General features: G+C 36.6%; 1 protein-coding gene across 4 annotated transcripts in view; it reads right to left on the bottom strand.

The window, feature by feature from the left end:
- Nucleotides 1–19,382, bottom strand: part of SPOPL (speckle type BTB/POZ protein like) — a 63,181-nt gene that overhangs the window by 28,040 nt on the left and 15,759 nt on the right. For 2 of the 4 annotated variants that reach the window (XM_017830200.1, XM_017830201.1), the window contains exons 2-11: nt 19,060–19,194; nt 18,762–18,883; nt 18,345–18,496; nt 14,523–14,650; nt 10,206–10,383; nt 10,055–10,110; nt 8,387–8,509; nt 6,998–7,140; nt 6,860–6,913; nt 916–4,773 (exon numbers count right to left, since the gene is read on the bottom strand). In XM_017830200.1, the coding sequence (XP_017685689.1) occupies nt 4,629–4,773; nt 6,860–6,913; nt 6,998–7,140; nt 8,387–8,509; nt 10,055–10,110; nt 10,206–10,383; nt 14,523–14,650; nt 18,345–18,496; nt 18,762–18,883; nt 19,060–19,137 (1,179 nt within the window). In that variant the 5' untranslated portion in view covers nt 19,138–19,194 and the 3' untranslated portion in view covers nt 916–4,628. Of the gene's footprint in view, nt 1–915; nt 4,774–6,754; nt 6,914–6,997; nt 7,141–8,386; nt 8,510–10,054; nt 10,111–10,205; nt 10,384–14,522; nt 14,651–18,344; nt 18,497–18,761; nt 18,884–19,059; nt 19,195–19,382 lie in introns of those variants that run through there. The other 2 variants (XR_001877249.1, XM_017830202.1) reach the window with 2 other exon arrangements.

Raw genomic sequence — 19,382 nt, 5'->3', positions numbered from 1 at the left:
GTTGCCTGTGAAGGTGTGAGTTATGCCATTGTTAAACCTTGAGAATTTTACATGTACCTACACACAAACACTTTTAATGAAATAACTTACCTTGACATCCATTGTTTTCTGGAGTTCAGTGCATCCAAAGTCAAATACACAGAAGGCAACTCTCAATATCAACAGTCCTACATATGAGTGCAAAATATTTACAACCATATTAAACCCCATGAACTCCTCATAGAGATTACTCTTACAAACCACTTCTTCTTCCCACCAAGCATCAGTCCTGAGAGAGTCTGTGTAAAGGCAGTCACTTCTCAGGTAGGCAAGTTAAGCTGTTCAGAGCTCAAAGATATTTGAAAGTGTCAAAATGGAAAAATAACCAAGTTAGTGGAGATCAAAGTAAGGCTGCAAGATGATCCTCCCCAGAAGAGGTTTCCAAAAGCACAGCAGTATATTTTTCACTAGACTCACAGTGCTGGTAAAATACCTTTCTCAAAGCAAAGGCAGCCACTGGGAACAGATACAGGGGGGGAAAAAAAAGGCAAACAAATACAAGCCAGACAGACACATTCTGTATAAGTAACAACTTTATTGTAACTTGATGTGCTGAAACGCAAAAATATTTTCAGCAACAAGGTACAAAAAGTATTTCACCATTAACATCAGCTGATAAAAAAAGGCTGGATGGTTTGATACAACTGTTTACATATTTGAATTCTCTTAATCATTTCCACCCCAAAACAGGTCTAAGTCATTTCACTGGTTTAATTTCTAAAATAGGACTCATTGATCTTAAGCCTTCAAAAACCAGGTTACAAATACAGTGAAGTTCCTTGCAAAACACTTGAAATAGTGAATTCCCTTTACAAACATAGTCCATTTACTGTAAGCAGAAGCCAAGTTATGAGACGAAGTGTCTTGCTAGCTAAGGAGCTAAGCTCTGCACTAAATACACTATTAACACCAGACAGAGGACAGGTAACATTCCACTTGTCAATTAAAAAAAAAAAACCAAAATCAATTAAGCTTAGGAATTTTAACCAGCTGTAAAATTCAACAAAATTCAACATTTCAGGTAGCAACACCTCACATTTTCAATTCACTGTCTTCCATGAAACACAGTTTCAAATACTGCACATCATTTTATACTCCCAAGGGAGAAAACTTGCTGTGAGGATTTAAAAGGAACATAATCTCCATATAGGTCTTCTACTGATCTTCTGTGCAAAGGTGAATTTTATACTAAATACTCAATGTTTAGAAAAACATCAGAACTAGAGTAACTCTGTGTCCATGATTATCACGTTTTGACATACACTTATCTTGTAACAGCAAATATTATCACAATTTCACAAAATGATACCATTACTCAACTTGTATCTGTAATACTTATTCCACTTGTTTGTGTAGTTTCTACCTTGGTGAAACTGAATTTAGGAAGAAGAATCGACATGCAACTTTTCCATCTCAATTGAGTATCAAATAGCATTCTCCTTCATCTTTAAAAATACCTTTCACAAAGACCTTGTATCCTGTTAAACCTTCCCTTCACTGCAACAGTTTCCTAAAAAGGCACAATGTGTTCATACTTCTGCATGCAGTAAATGGACTAGGAAATAAGGATTATTTATTGAAGCAACTTCCACCCAAAGCATCTCCTTAGGAGAGGCTCGAATGGAAAAAAAAAAAATATATATATATATAATACATAATAGCATTTTAACAGCAAATTGAGTCCTTACTTTTAGAAAGTCATTCTTGACAAAAAAAACACCGCACAGTCATACACACACGCGCACGCACACACAGGACACATGCAGGGTTCTCCCCAGAAAAGTATGGAAGCGGTGGTTCACATCTATCTGAGAGGGTAGTGTTGGCAAGCCAAAACATGGCACCTTCATACGTCATAGTCCTAATCTGGATAGAAAACTAAGGGAAAAAAAAAAAAGAACAAAACACAAAACTCAGGTTTCAGCCTGAAAAAAACCTGTCCGTTGATTTAGATAGCTTTTTTTCAATCTGCTGCACTTTGAACTGGCAACTGAGGCTTTGAAGGGCAAGTTCTTGAGGTGTGGGGAATGAAACGAAGCTACTGAATCCGAAGAAGAAGGTTGTAATTACCAGCTGTCCCATTTCAGTGAGAACACTGTATGTAGGTAATTAAAGAGGTGAATAATTAGTGCATTCACTTAAGAATACAGCAATTTTTCTTAAGAGCTGACAAAACTTGAAAATACATAATAAATAAAATCAAATCTAAACAGATCAATCATCATAGGGCTTTTTCCTGTTAGTGTAACATCTGGTTTACACTGCCTGACTGGAGAAGGGGACACTCTACGATGTAGATGATATCACAGCACAGTGTCTAACATTTTTTGGTACCAAGTGTGCTATTAAGCTTCTTAAAATAAAAAAATTCACAGAAATCCTTAAGCTTTCCATCTGATTACTCTATGTTGTTACTTCAGAACAGGCTGACCTGGGCAATCATTACACCATGAACTATTCAAGTCACTTTGCACATGAGAGCTGCGAGTTTTACAGTGATCAGCAGGAGGATCTGTAGTCCCAACGCGTTACACAGTGCAGCAAAAAAATCATGGTTTTGGAATAATTGCCTTTACTCTCTTATTGTGGAGAATGCCTACGAGACCTTATTTCAGATAAATACCTAAAAACTGGTAAAAGGATAAATCTCTACAAATATATAACTTGATGCCTTCTGTACTAATTAAGTTTCTGATTTTACACTTTATCCATCATAAAGATTTAGTCAGAAGTCAAGAAGAAAATGCACGTTTAGAGGTTTTAGTCTTCAAAATTGGACTGGATATTTTTTCCTATTTACCTTTGCTAGTGCCTTACAAGAAGCCAAAGTATAAAACTATATATTCTTTCCTCCAAAAATGTTGTTCAGAGCAATTCAGATGAATCTGAATGAAATGAGGATGGAGATAGACTTCAAGACAGTAAACAATTCAAAATTCTTCCTCTTTCCTCCCTGCATAACTTTTTTTAATAGGTCATTATGCAAATACGTTTATAAATTAAGTGAGATCTCCTCTCATTCCCCACTGCTAAACCCAAGTCTTCCCAAATAAAAAGAAATACAGCATATTATGACTATTACAGTAAACTCAATGCAATAACTCAGGGAACATTTAGAGTGTGCACTACTGCAGACTTTTCCTCCCAATTGTAAACAAAGCTATCAAACACTGAGGATGTTGATATTAAAGCTAAGGTTCATATAATAAAGAACTGGCCCGTGACAAGCAGTTTACAAATGTTTCATCCTTTTCACATTATGCAGAATTTCAATACCATCCACAATGCTAGTACAATAACTGAAATGCAAGACTGAGCAAGTCTCTGCTTGCAAATACCATCTGACATTTCAGGGAAATACTCCTCGATGTGTACACAGCCTCCTCAGGTGTTAATGGAAGCTGTGCACATAAGTCAAGATGGGAAAAATCCCTTCAAAGTTTTTACCATTCACATGCCTTTTTCAAATAAGCGAAAATATTCTGTTACTTAAATATGAAAGCTTGCAATAGCCACCTTCAATTGAGTCTTAAAAAGACATGCCTTTCTTTTCTAACAAAACTAAATCCCATGTGGCTGTGGGCATCTTAAAATGTATCTAAAAAGTTAAGCCACAATTACCTGTACCTCATTAATTCATCAAAAGCAAAATATATATGTACCACACAACATATAAAAGTTACACATTAAAAGTGCATATTCAGAATCCATTTGGCCCATTTCCTCAATTTACATTTGGTCATTCTACGCATCCTTTACTTTTCTATGTAACCATACACGTGGGATATAATTTCTCCATATACAACATTATTCCTTTTCACACTGAACTCTTTACCTCTCGTTCAGTTCTGCATTAAATGTAAACTAATGATGGACCGTAAAGAAACACAAGCAAGAGGTTTATTCTGTGTTTCTTTTCACCGCTTGGACAGCTTTGACACACACACAGTAAGCATTACAAACTGTAATGAAAATACATTTTTGGGCCAAACCATTGCATATTTGCCCCCACAATGAAAAATAAATTACGTTCAAAGCAGTATATTGCCATAAATAGCCTGTAGGCATTCGCTGAAGGTAAACAGGCTCTCCCTATATTTAGCACTTGTCTAGGGTACATGATGTGCCTCTGGTTCAAGTGCTTTTAATGAGAGGCCAGTCAAAACCTTCCAGTTAGCACAGGACCAAACTATAATCTTTTTTTTTTTCTTCTGAAAATAATGGAAGATCCCTTTCAAAAATTAATCTTCAGTTTTCAACTTTACTGCATTATGGAGCTAGTGCAATCCTGCAGAGCCTAGTCAAAAAGACAAGGCACATTAAAAATAATAATAAAAAAATCAAGATACATTAGACTATATGGACTAGAGAGTCATTGAAGATAATTTAAGGCCTTTCAGTGAATTAATCAGTCTAATTTAAAGCTGAGGATTAAACCATAAATTATCCATCTGAAAAGCAAACAATAGGCTTTTTCAGCTTCTGTTCTGTGGACAAGGATAACAAAAACTCTTGTTATGCTTTGTGAAAACACCTCTGGACATGGAGGAGTAGAGTCAGTCCAATTTCTCTAAAGTTCATGGAAGATTTCATGACTGTTTTAGCCGTTTGCGTGGAATGCCAAACTGTGGACACTGTGCAGACGCCAGTGCGCGAAAGGCCTCTGCTACTAAGTGAGGGTGGGAGTGGATCATGGACTTCCAGCCTGCTGTTTCCATTATGTCTGTTGCTTGGCTGAAAACAGAAGCATTAAGAACAGTCACACAATTTTACAAACCAAATGCACAGCGGAGAAGGGCAGGCAAGGCAGGGCTAGTGCAGAAGAGCCATTGTAAAATGACAGACGATGAAAGCCAGTAAGGATGCCGATGGACAGATGCAGCGAATTGCAATATGGGTTTATCATCATAATCAGATGTAGGACTATTCAGCACCAGCAAGACCTCAGCTACAGAACTACATCCATTACTGCACACTGTTTTAGGATAACCACCTTGAAATTGCTCAGGAAAAACACTAAAATAAAGAGGAAAACTAGAGGAAAATGAGTTCCAGAGCAGAGACAAAAAGCAAGGCGAGACATGATAATCTCATTACATAAAAGGGCATGCTCAATTTGGGGAGAGAGAAGGATGACAAAATGAATCAGCTGAAACTGCAGCAAAAATGATGTAGTTCATCTACTATAAAGAGCCATGAAGACAGATTAGCTGGCTGGCTACAAAACCCTTCCCTGGGAGTCTGCAGTCTCAGTACCAGTGGAGCATACTTGAGAACATTCACCTTTTTTTTCAGTACAGATGATGGACTACATTCAAAATGGCTTTCAATGGCCACAGTTGATTTTTAACTAACATAGAAACAACAACAGATTTCAGCAAGTATTACACTGACATCCTGGAGATTAAAAACTATGCATTTACTCAATGTATGTATTTACTTTTTGGTGAAATACTATAGATGAGAGCAAAAACATTCACTCTGCACATGAAGAATATTGCACTGGTTGGGATGAATACCACATTGACACAGGATAAATCTGTAATTTGGAACTAACATCTTATGCATCAATCCCAAATTTCTGTTGCTCTGCATTTTCAGAAGCCTTTCATGAGCACCCTCATACTGTTTCAGGAACACAATCAAGCATAAAGTTAGCAGTTGACCTCTGTACCATATGATCTCTAAAACACCTTTGGCAGATTTCTAATGCAAGTCTTTAATCTTCTGCTGCAAGTCAGTAAAGGTAAGTGCCTCGAGAAACAAAACCAAAGTTCAGACTTCCTGGTGCCCAGAGTCAGTAAATTAAGCCAGGCCCTCTCACATTATTTCTCTGATTTACTGTGGATGCTTTAGCCGAAGCAAAGATGGCCAGCATGTTAGCTGGCAATTACTCAAGACTGAAGTCAGCTCAGGAACTTCCAAATCACTTGAGGAGGAATAAATACATCAACTAGTTTACATAGTCACAATTCTGACTTATCCTTATTACTGGTATTTTACTATTTACTTTCTACCAGCCCCTTCTTTTCCACATCATGCTCAATCATTAGGCCTGTGAAGCCTTTTTTATTCAAGGGAGAAACACTCTAATTTAAACTAACTGGTACAACCCAGCCCTTAACTTCTCTAGAGATCCTGACAGTAAGAAATAAATGCTCTACTGCCCTTTTACTGTCTGACCCCACCACTGGCTATTCCTGTCTTCTACCCCATGACTCACTTGAGCTGCTGCTGCAAGCAGTCCCACAGTCTGAGCCACACAGTCTCAACCTATTTCCAGTGTAGGCAGGAGCACTGAGAGTCAGCCAGATCAGAGGGACCTGCCTGACTAGTTGTGTGGCCTCCAGAGCACCAGTGCTGGCATGTGGGAAGATGCACAAACATGTCCCCAAAGGCAAAAAAGAGCAACTGCCCTCCTGTCTTTGGAAATACTGCAGGCTCAGGCAACACTGCGGGCTCACACTGACCTAAGCAAGTCTTGAAACCACACTGGGGTTATCACTCCTCCAGGCACAAACCTGGTAAGTGAAGAGAATGGTTTCCTTTATAAAGGCTGCTGCCACCATCTCACAGCACTATGTCCCTAGGAGTGGGAATAAAAGCCAGCTATTGTTAGGTTCTCACACTGGAGGGCAGTTAACGCTCCCTATCATTTAAAGGGGAAGTCACAATCATAACTGGGGTAGCATCTGCTGATTCCTACTTTACTTACAGTCAGTGACAGGCCTCAGTAGTGTGGAAATGAAGCAACAGTTCTTAAGATCTGCAGTCTATTTAGCAGTGTTTGTACAGAACATCGTGGGGCAGGGAAACTTACTTGCTATTCCAGTTTTTCCCATCTTTACACCCAAGTTGTCTAAGAACACTGCACCTGTAAGAGAGAATTGTGCCAATATTGAAAAGGTACACAAAGCATAAATACAAAGGTATTTAGAGTCCCATAAACAGTACTTGCCTGTTAATAAAGTCTATTGCTTGTGCTTTTAACTGTTCAGCGCTGTGCAAATCTGCGAGGATAAGAATGTCAGCAACGTTTTCTACGGAGAGGTTACTGCAGAGTGCTTCCTCACACATCACCTTCAGCCTTTCCAGTGCATACTGGTGAAAGAGGAAAAACTACACTAATCATTCTCCAAACTCATTCCTTCTGCCCTTATCTCCACAGCTCTTAAGACAGTCCCAGTCATGAACGACTTGGTGCCTCCCAAGATTAACATCAAACCTCCTCCAAACATGTACTTCAAAACACAGTATGCTGCACTGAAGAGTTCTCAAACATAAGACATGCACTAGGTTTGACCAACTGATCAAAACACTTCACCCACAGAACTTTTATTAAAACAACAAAAATGACTAATTCAGAAGTTTTCATCTCCTTTCAGTTTGGTAAGGGAGGAAGAGCAAGGAACACACATGGGCTCTTTATCAAAATCAGAATTAGACATGTTCTTATCTCAAAGCAAGAGGCAAGATATTATATAATGGAGAGTTTCACCAAACTGTCCAAGGCAAAATACATTAGCCTATTTAAAACTAGCCTGTTTCCAGTTTAGTCCCAACCCATCTTTGAATTTCTTAATTTCTGTCATACCTTTGACACAGCCTACCAGAAATTTGATATAAAACAAATGCATTCTCATATTATATTTTGCATGAATAAACTGTGCTTCTTTTTTTGAAAGATGACACATTATGAACAGGTTGCATTTTTATTTTCTGGTAATGCAGACGTACAACTGTACCTTATAATAGTCTCTACATTAATCAATTATTCCCTAAATAAAGGCCATCATTCATAAAATAACTTTAATTGCTGATCTGCTGTTAGTCCCTTTATCTCAAAAAAGCACAGCAGAAAGAGTATTTTTCTATTGAGCAACAGTTTAAAGAGTAGACAAGATCCTAACACGGAAGAGATAAAAGATTAGAACTGTTATGTTTGTAGGGAAGACAAAAAGATGAAAGTTCTAAAGTAGCAATACTTCAGGGAGCAGTTAATTCATGAATTTGTATAAATCTTCTTGAAGAACACAAAGATCTAGGATACATTTTATTCAAGACCAATTTTCCAAATCATATTAATAATCCTCAAATTCTAAAAAAATTTGATAGTAAATAAATATCTGAAACACTTCTGTTTAAGAAAGATTTATCAGCCTTCCACTTCTAAAAAAAAAAAAATAAAAATCTACTCTTTACCATCTTTCTCCATTTCTGATGAGATCTGGTTCTCATATTTAAAAAAATCAAAGTATGTATCAATCTGAATCTAAGATTTTTTTTTTTTACACAAATATTCCACAAGCAAACATGAGGTTTGAGAACTTCAGAGTCAACTACTTACTTTGTCTGCAGCTGCCAACAAATTGTCAGTCATTTTTTCAAGGTTTGGTGCTTTTCCTGTGTAAATGAATCTCATCATTTCTTTAAAAACTTCAGGGTCTACATCATTTATTTCTACACGATTCTGGGAAAGAAGAAGAATCAATAAAAGTCTTTTAAATTTAAAGTGAATATCCATTATCATCTGCATGTACACTACAAGTTTTCATTTGCCATCCATCATACAAAATCCTTACAAAATTAAGTTAACATTCAACAAAGTTAAGCAGAAAGCAATCGAAAAAGCTCTTAAAAAGTCAGGTGGAAATCAGTTGGAAAAGCTTCAGCAATAAAAAGTAATTGCAACTTTCTTTCTAGAAATGTATAACTCTGGAATCTATCATACAGGTTGTACATAAAAATCAAGACACAGTTTCAGGAATATTTAAAAATGCTTCAAAGGTTCCAATCCAACAGCAAAGTGTTTGGAATATCAGAAGCCAGAGCAGCAGACGGAACAAATTGAGGCATTTTTCGCTTGACTTCAGCTAAGTCCACACAACCTACGTTTTGTTCTCAGAATCCAAAAAAGCAAACAAAGCAGCACATTGAACAGGCATCATGTAGCTGAAGACCATCCTAATACAACAGTGGTATTGCATGTTTGACCCAACTCTACAGTAGCATTCCCTAGAAGCAACTAAGGAAGTAAGAAGTTATGTCAGAGATGTAGAATGAAGCATCAGACTTTTGAATGGAGTACAAAAATCACAGGCCATCAGCACACAAGAGGCACTGGTGTGTTCTGGTTCCCTATCACACTAATTAGGAGTTGGGCTGTGCTGGACATTTACTGCTAACAAGAAGACAAAGGCCTGGCATGGCACATTACTGAAGCTGTAACATGGCTGTGTTTCTTTCAGCCCAAAAACCTCAATAAAATGCTCCAAATATTCCAATTCCACCTGTGAAAGTTTCCAAGCTGGAGAAGTGCAGGGAAGCAAAGTGCCATGTCTGTGAAACTCAATTGTACTACAGCACCATATCCCTCTGGTATATTTGCTCACACAGTGGCATCCTGCAGCCTTCAAGAACAGGTGATGATCATCTATTCCTATTTTTCATATTCTTTTTCATGAAAGACACAAACAACTCCTCACTGTGGGAGGTAACAAGCGCATAAAAGCAGAAGCAGCTCTCTGCTGATTAACTATCCATCCAAAACACTTACACAGGTCAAGTGCCTGCAGAAGCTGTGAATGAAAAGCAGTGTTTCACTGCCTCAGGGCTTAATTTGAATCATAATTCACCCCTTGTTTCTTGGCTACCATAAAAAAATGCTTTAATACACAACAGTAGAACCTTAGTCAAGTCAATCAGCTTATGTGAAGATAAAAACTAAAGCAGAAAGGGGCAGAGATTACCAGGCCAATTACAGCAGTAGCTAATGTTTAGAAACATCATCTAGGGCAGACACAAGTACCTGAAAAAACAAATCCTGCAGCACCTCTCTGTTCTATCTACACAAACTCCCTCAGAACTCACCAAGAGAGAATTCAGGAGCAGTCCCTCCTCCCCTCATGCACCCTCATCACACAGTTCTCATCTTCCTCAATCTGCAATACCTCGAGTTTTCTGCAAGTTTTCCCTTTTTCACAGTGTTACAGGTAATATTTTCAGTAAAGCTTACCTTTTTGCTTTCCTCCATTTCATGTTCAAACATTGCATTAAAAACTGGAGATCGTGCTGCATCGAGAAAAGTTAAGTATTAAATATAATCAAATTTTAAACTTTAAGCAATTTAAATTACAAAATAATAGCGAGACAAAAGTAGAAAGTACCTGCAAGGACAGATTTATGAGCTTTGAATTCTTGTCCTCCTACATAAAAACTGCAATCTGTAAATCTTGTGGTTTCCCAGAGATTCCCTAAATCTTCTGCTAGTCGACATTCAGGTACCTTCAAAGTGTTTGTATTAGACTGTCCTGATATATTTACTGAGTCTTGGACCACGCTTACCTAACAGAAAATCACAGCAAGACAACTCCTTCATAACTGAATGCCAATAATAATAATATTTAAATTACAGTACCTATGGCTAGAATTTCAGTAATTCCAAAGAAAAGCAAAAAAACAGTGATGTTTCTGGCATTAGACCAGAACCATAAACTAATGCTTTACAGTTTACTTTTAAGTAAAATACAACAAATAGGGCTTTACTTAGAGACTCTAATATTATTTACTTATCCAACCAAAACAAAAAGAAAGAGCACAATAGCACATGCTACCTGAAAGACATGCCAAAGTAAATAAGTCGAGGAGAGATATGGTTCTTGGGATATCAGTGGGATCAAAAAAACCCCTTAAATTAACAGTTTAACTATTTCAGAGTTAAATCACCAGTTCAACACTTTACACTTAAATAAAATATATACAAAATTTTATACATATCATCAGGATTACAAGGTCACAGAAACTTTTCATAAGAATAACCCATAGAAATTTTTAATCAGATACCCTTTATTTTAATGACAGTAAGTTCATACTTAACCTGCAATGTGGTATGCAAACTAAGTGCAAGTAACAGCTCCTTCCTTATTTCCTTTTACTGTGTCCAGCTGAGGCAGGAATCATAAGTGATTGTTTTCCAAACAAGATTAAAAGCCATTATTTTCAAAATACCAGATGTAGTAGGTAACTTCCATAATGAAATGCATGCTCACAGGATGCAATTTCTGTACAGAACTACTGAAGAAAATGGTGAAATATCTGTATTTGAAGTGAATATATTGCCATTATGCTCCATGTTTAAGTCTTTCACATAAGAAGCAAACAGGTCAGTAGCACTCTTACTTGCTTTTTTCAGGGATCTTCATATGCTAAATCCTTTTAATGAGGGAAAACAGAAGAGCTCAGTAGGTTTTGCTTCTCTTGTCTGAGAGCACACACATGAGAATAAAACCTTTGTAAAGAGCCATGCTACAAGACCCTGAACACTCCATCTCCCAAATACAGAAAATTAGGGTTATATGTTAAGAGAAAATGCTGATACTGCCAGGATCAGGGCTTTGATTGATTTCCAGAGGCACAGCATCTGGAATAAATCTGGCATAAAGCAAAAATAGCACAGCTAAGCTTCACAGAAAGTTGGAGCACTGCAAACCAAACTCCAGACCAGAGGAGGAAGAGGATGATCCAATTATGACAGCAGCTTGGGGATTTGAGTCATTGCATAATTCCCTGTATCAACCCATTCCCCCTTATGAATATAAGAAATTCCTTTACATTCTTCCACCTTTTAAAGGGAACAAAAAAAAAGAAACCCAAAGCACTGCAAATCTTCCCTGTCACGGTAAGAATGTACATTTGTAAAACTGAAAAAAATTATAGAGCTGTTGTGCTCTCTATTTCACAGTTTTCACACACACAGTGATTTCAGGAGATAAACATACACAAAAAGCAAGTTTTAGCTTAGCCAAGCTCATCTTCTGTTGCCAGAGGAGAGCTGTGCTTCTCCAGAGCCTTGACTCAAAGTTCATGATCCCCGTTGTCCACTCAGCATCCTCTTGGTCGCTACAGACAGTGCCTGAGAAGGTCATCTACACACTCTTCATGTGCACCTAAACTGATCACTGACCTTCCAAGCTTCCATTTTAGAATGCTTTCTAGTATATATCGAAAGTTGTGCAACACAACAATTTACTACAGTTTTAACATACAACCCAAGCAAAATTTTAATTCAAGGCTCCTCCACCTGAGTGGCCCGGCATGTATTGTCTATAAATAGCAAGAACTTTTAATGATTCTAAATACAAAGGCTTGCAGGGGTCTGATGTTTCATATCTCACTTGTCCAGATGATATGCTTAAAATCAACCGCATTTTCCTTTTTTAATTTATTTAAATCAAGCTGAAATCCAACCAAGTTAATCCCATATAATGACTGAAAATTCATCAACTTGAACAAGTTCTGTGTGTGAGACATTATTGTATTAACTGATATAATTTTCTTGATTTTGAATCTGTGGTGATCTAATAGTAAAGATATAAGTGATTCCCTAGACTACTCTCATGATAAGCCAGGTAAGAGATCTGTGAAAGCACTCATGAGGAAAAACATCCCTGCAGAGAATATACTATTCCATTAGCAAATGAAAACACTTGTAAGGCTTCAGTACTTTGAGATTATACAGAAAGGGAGAATTGAGTGAAACAGAGATCAGTTCACTTAAAAAAAAAAAACAACCAAAATTGAGGTTGTATTTAATCACAAGGCCACTCATCAGTGGCAGCACCAGACTTCACAAAGTATTTAAACTTAACAACCCTTCAAGTTCCAATCCAAGGGCACATCCAGCTGATCTTAGGAACCTCTTTGCTGCCAAAGGTGACCAAATAATCTTCTTGCAACCCAACAGGAGGAAGAGCCAACCAACACAGTCGGACTTCACTAAACACCTGCTGTTTCTGACAAGTCTCATGCAATATAGTTTTAAGTGGTAAGTCAGTTTTTCAACCAGGATACAAGTAGGAAGGCAAACACAGAAATTAGCACTTAAAGTTAAGTTTTAAAAGTTCAAAAACTTCAGACTTGTCTATAGAAAGAAGTCCTTCAAACAACACCTGTTATTTCTAATGGCAGCTGAAGAGCTAGAATCACACATCTAAATAAATTCTTAAAATATTTGAATTGCCATTTTTTCCCTTATCCTGAAATAAGCCAGAAGTTATTTTAACATGTTCACTATGCACAACTGCATGTTTTACTTCCCTCAGCATTTATAATCAGAATAGGTCAAGCACTTCACAAAAGTCACTCACATTAAAACATCAAAAAATTTTGTAGGGAAATACAGTTACATGCAACAATTAGCATCAAAATTTAAATAACAGTATTTCTCTGTGGAAAATTCAGTATTTCTTCTACTTTTTTTTTTACTTCATTTCTAAAATTAGAGAGTGATCTATTTCCAAAACCAAACACTACTTTTAAGAGCTGTTCATTTACATCAAAGTGTTCATTAAGAGGACAACTTAAAATGAGAAAATACTCAAAAGTATCTTTATAAAACCATAAAACACTTGTTTTATCTGCTTTTATCACCCAAATAATTGTATTCATAACAAATTTATCATGCAGCTAATTTAACTTGTCTAAATGAAAATAAGATGCACTATATTTGCAATATCTAGTCTCAAGGGCCACATTTCAATTATTCTTCCTACCCAGCATAATGACATATAATTAAATTGTAATCTTGCCAAGACAATTTTACACATTTCCTGTAAATACACAGATCAAAGTAAACTTATTAGCAGTTAGAGCATCTATCATCCTCCTAAGTCACTAATCACTTTATGGCAGCCCAGATAACCGGCCAATGTATATTTAACATACACTCTACTTACACTGCTACTTTCCCTAGTTTCCATTTTTAACACTAAGTAAGCTTTTTACTGAATTTTAATATGATAATTTAGGTTACCAACATAACTGATATTATGGAAGCGAACCATAATACTCCATGAATTTAAATTTATACCACAGCTCTCAATACTAATTTTCAGTATCAAGCACACCTTCTACAGGATACTTGCATTTGCCCAGAAAACAAAATGTAACAATTAGTACAAAAATAAAGTGTTTAATGTACTGGAAAGACCTGTTAATTGGTTAAAGCCATCAATTAGGATATCACAGGAACAAAGATTCTGGCAATTAGCTCGGGGTTTTTTTTATAACATGAACCAGTACGTAAACATTTCCTTTTGCTTATCCAGAGAAAAACAATCCTCTAATTCCAAAGACAGCTTCTTTAAATAAAAGTGACCTCAGTAAAACAGCACTTCTATAGACAGCATATATGCACATGTATAAATAATTCTACAGTTGATTCTAACATACTCCTGACAGATTCACGGAGAACTCCAACAGTTTCCAAGTGATCAGTTCAGACATTTCACATTTCAGCACACATGCATCAAAAAAGAAAACAAAATGCAATGCAGACAAAGCAAGTAAATGTGTATTTTACACGTTTACAGTAGACAACTTCTAGAGCATGTTACTGTTGAGGTCAACATAAATCTCTAGTTCTTAGAATATAAACCGCTTTATTTAAAAGTTTACCACTTAAAACCTCGCAAATATCAACTTACCTCACAAAATAACGTAAGCTTGTCATCTGGTAGAAGACCATTAGCTTCATCTAGCAAAAAGTCTCTTCGGATAAATTTCTTAAACCCCCAGTCCTTGCCTTGCACAAATCGATAGGCTCTTTGGCTTTCTGATAACAAACAGTTATGGACAAACAGAGCAAGTTAAAGGCAAATATTAACAAATAGCAACACCTCACTCTACCATCATTCTACATCAAGGCTAAGTGTTAATAAAAAACCCCGAATCAATATCACACATTTGGATCGTGTGTCACATTTCCAGAAAACCCACAACTGATTAAAAGCTTTTTAATATTGTAATAGTGTTATTTTATAAAACACTTGATGGAACTTAGTAGAGCACAATTTGCAATTCAAACCATATCAACTCTTTAGATCTATCTTAGGCACCTCCCAGCATGAGGAGTCTTTCAGTTCATGTTTAAGAATGCCAACGTGTCAAAACACAAATTGTTCACAGGGAAGTACCATTACAATGAATTTGTCACCACAAACACATCCTGACAATGCTCTGCAGTTGTCATAACAATCTGTTTTGACTTCTTCCTGAAATGGAAAATCTTGTTTCACAGGTTGAAATCAGTTAGAAATACAGTAGAAGCATTAAAATAGCCAAGCAGAAATATAAGTTTTCAAGTACCAAACTAATTTTTGGTCATAAAAAGATATTATTTACTTTTACATTTACCTTTTAGCCATAGTTATATGAATTTTTTTTTTCAAATCCATTAGATTTGCTGTAACCACACAACTCTTATTTTCCAGTTCTAATGTTCACAGTCCAAAAAAACAGTTTCCACAGTCATTTCAGTGCAAACACATATAATTCAGTAAGATCAGGTATTTTGCATGGCTTGTTTACTGTAAAGTGTCACTTGTTTCCCAGATTGAACCACAGGAAAGAGCACCATATACTTTTATGTAGAACTAAAACACGGGGAAGAAGTTGTTTGGGAAAGGCTTTAAGAATACATATAGAATAAAGCATATTCTGGATTATATTTAGAAAGATCATTCAAAATGAAGAGAGCAAGAATACTTCTGAAATAAGACCAGAGGGGAAGCGGGGAGGGATCTCATGAAGAATTCTCCAAGACAGAACTTTCCTTTCATTCCAAAAAAGCTGGGCAAGAAATGCATCACCATCTGATTTGCTGGATGGGGAGATGCTTTAGCCTTCTGGAGAGCAATTCAGAAGTTTAAGTCAGAAGTTTGTATTAAAAGGAAAATATTTTTCATGACAGAATCTGTTAAAATATCAATTCCTTCTACAACCTCCAAAATAAAGCCATGAGGAAAGTCACACCTCCCTAGACTAATTAACTTGGTAGCATCACTGGAACACACCTGACCACGTGCTACACTGTGTATGTTAGAAAACATACATATCATACATTGTCCTCACCACCAGTAGCTGGAAAAATGATATTCAGAACAGTTTTTCACTAGAATTATATCAAGAAAAATGCAGTGTAGAGGTTTTGATTGTATTTTCAGAATGCAGTGAAGAACCACTCAGGAACTGACACTGCAGGAGGTGTGGTGCCTCTGTCCCTGTCACCTTATCACACCCGTGTATCAACTAGGACCCCTCACTTGTGCAGAACACAGAGGGAAATGCACTCACTGAAGTGCAGTGTGGGCTTTGAGGGTGACACAGCAAACACAAACCACTGTTCACGTGTTTAAATCTGGACACCAAGGAAGAAAACCACATTTTAAAAAATATCACATAGATTTTTAGGCATCTGGATTAGTGTTTTCACATACTGGTCAACTTTCAACCTCATTAAATTGAATGAAAAAAAAATAAATCAGAAAATCACATTCCAAAAGGGTTCAAAACTTTCTTCTCTAGATTCAGTCCAATTCTTTAATCTGCAGACTTAGATTTTACTCTTACCAGCAACGACCAGTGTTAACCCCCAAATTAAGTCATCAGTATCACTTTAAGTATAAAAAAACCACAAAAATAAAGCAGCATAAAAGTATAAATGTATTTTTCTTTTAATAAAGTTAAAATGTTAGTTTGCTCTCTATTTTGCACACAGCTTCATCACTTGAAGGCAGCAGTCTGTGCATGAATTATCAATTTAAAAAGGACATCTGAAGTGGGGCATAATTTCACTGTATAAATAAAAACATGGCATCTCCAGCAGATGGCAAATGGCTGGAAAGTCCAAGGAAAAAGATTTCTGTTGCTAATTTCCCAAAGTGAAAAGATATTTACATTTCCTGTGGTGCCAAATACAGCACAGCTACTACTGCAGAAACTGAAGACACACCTATTCACAGGATTTGGGGGTTTTGACACCTTGTGATTTTTAGCATTGCAATGGATAATGAACCAGCTGAGAGCTTTTAAGTCAGAATTAGAGGGCAGGCCAATGTCAGCAATGCTGTGCTCACTGTCTGCTCAGACCTACTGATCAGGAAGAAACAAGTCACTGGAGATTGGGGTCCTGGTAGACAACAAATGAATGAGAGCCTGCAGTGAACCCCTAAGGCAAAAAAGGAGCAGCACCATCTAATTAAACACTAAAACAAGCTGCCCAGATAAGGTGTGGAGTCTATATCCTTGGAGATATCCAAAGCATGACAGGTCCCAGGAAAACTGCCCTAGTTGACCCTGCTTTCAGCAGGGGGTTTGGGGCAGACAAACTCCAGAGGTCACCTGCAGCCTTAGCAATTCTGTGATTCTATGATACCTCAAAATATTTTTTGATGCACACACTGCAGTTTCACATTTTATCACAAACACCAATCCACTACTGGACTAGAAGATTGTCTCAAGCCAAAAGATTCACCAAATGTATACAAGTGTATCTTTGCTCACATGAGCTCCAGAATCTGGAGGCTTGCAGGGAAGGGAACCATCTCCATCAGTGAAACACATGAAGCAGAGTGGAACATATACATGAAACACAAACATCTACTTCCCTTCCAAAAAATCCCACAATTTAATTTTTGGATTTGCACTCAATTCTGTGGATTTACTTAAAGATTACAAATGGGCCTAGTTACACAAGGAGAAAGAACATCAACTTTGGGTACAAGAACTGCAGAACTTTTTAGAAGAAATTCAGAACTTGCAACAGAACAGACCCTGCAAGATCTCTTAAATCCTGGAGTAAAAGGGATTATTCATATACTGGACTTGCAGCAGCACAAATTCAATGCATATCAGCAATAAATTACACATTTTCACGAGAATTCCAGCTTTCCCAAAAAGCATTTCCAATGAAGGTGGGGCTTCCATATGACCCTTCCATACATTTTTCATATCAACGCAACAATTAAAACAAATCACCAGTTATTCCAAAGTCTTCTAATTCCCTGGGTACATGGCTCATGTTTTTAAACCAATTCCAGTGTAAATCAGATGAAACAGGCCAAAACACTGTAAAGGAGTATCTAAAAAAAAACAGCCATGCATGTTTATCTAATTAACTATGGAAATCAAACACTTCCAACTTTAGCTACAAACAAGCAAATACACCTCTACTAACAGGAAGCAAGAATAATCTGCTAGAAAAAGTAGGTGACAAGAATCTGGAGTGACAGCAGTTAGCAATGTGCTGTAATTTATACTGCTCAGGATAAAATTAACATAGCTCAGTGATCAGAAACGTGCGAAACATGAACAGGAGTTTTTAATTAAGTTTCTAAAAGGATATTAAAAAGATATTTTTAAAGTTTATCTCAGTATTAAATTCTGTTCTCAACTGAAAAAAATTACATTGCTGATGTTCTCCAGGATGTTCTTACAAATCCACATGCAACACATTCATATTCCCTTACCCATTGCTTTTGTTTCTTCTCTTTTAGCATTCAGTAGGGAAAATTTGAATTTTGCTCTGACTTCACTTTTTGGACAACTGACTAGAAGCAAATATAATGACAGATAGTCTTTGCTTTCATCATCTAATCCCTTTGGATTCACTCTCAGGCACCTGAAAAAAATGGACAAATTGTAATTTTTAAATGGTATCCACAATAAATTCAGAAATATTTCTACAAGACACAATGATACATGCTACCAAAACAAATGTTCCCCTTGGGACTGCTGAAACTTTGAAATAAGAACCAATTCAAACATATAGTAAAATTCCAAGAAATGTCCAAGTTTTAAAATTTATCTGTTATTTAACTTCATATTTTTGTAAATAAAAAAAAACCCCAAAAAACCAAAAGCAGCTGCTAGAATAAAGACCTTACCACTTCATTTTGTCATTTGGCCCTGATGAAAAGGTAGAACTCTTTAGAACTTCACCCATTTCTTCTCGGCAAAAACTGAAGTTGTTAATGGTCCACATGTAGGAAAATTTTACTACTTTAACCTGAACAAAAGATGTAGAAAATATTAAGTAAATTTAATTTACATATCAAGCTTTAACTATGAGAGCTAGTTAGACTGTCAGCTATAATCTTTCAACATGTCAATAACTTTAGATTTTTTTTTTTTAAACAATAACTTTTACTAGAAAATAAAGTCATTGGAATTTATGCAGATTACCTGTGTGTAACACCAGCTTTCAGCCACAGGTCCACTGGACATCTCCCCAGGAGGAGGTGGGGTGGGAACCCTTGACATTGCCACTTATTGCAGGTTTATAGAATCAAGACAGCAATCCAAACTTCAGTAATTCTCCTAAAAAAAGTAATTAATAGATTTTGTTCACCCTTTTTAAAGTGTGGGAAATACAGAAATCAACATTACTGTGTTTACTAAATGATGCATCTGAAAATTAAACCTGAAAAGAGGACAATGGCTATGGCTCTGCTGGGTGTCACACTTGTAACAACTCTTGGTGCTCAAAACCTGCAGGCTGAACTCAT

This window comes from Lepidothrix coronata, unplaced genomic scaffold (genome assembly GCF_001604755.1).
Source record: "Lepidothrix coronata isolate B3197 unplaced genomic scaffold, Lepidothrix_coronata-1.0 Scaffold175, whole genome shotgun sequence".
Lineage (NCBI taxonomy): Eukaryota > Metazoa > Chordata > Aves > Passeriformes > Pipridae > Lepidothrix > Lepidothrix coronata.
Note: the sequence above shows the minus strand (reverse complement) of the source record. Positions and strands in the feature narration are given on the sequence as shown.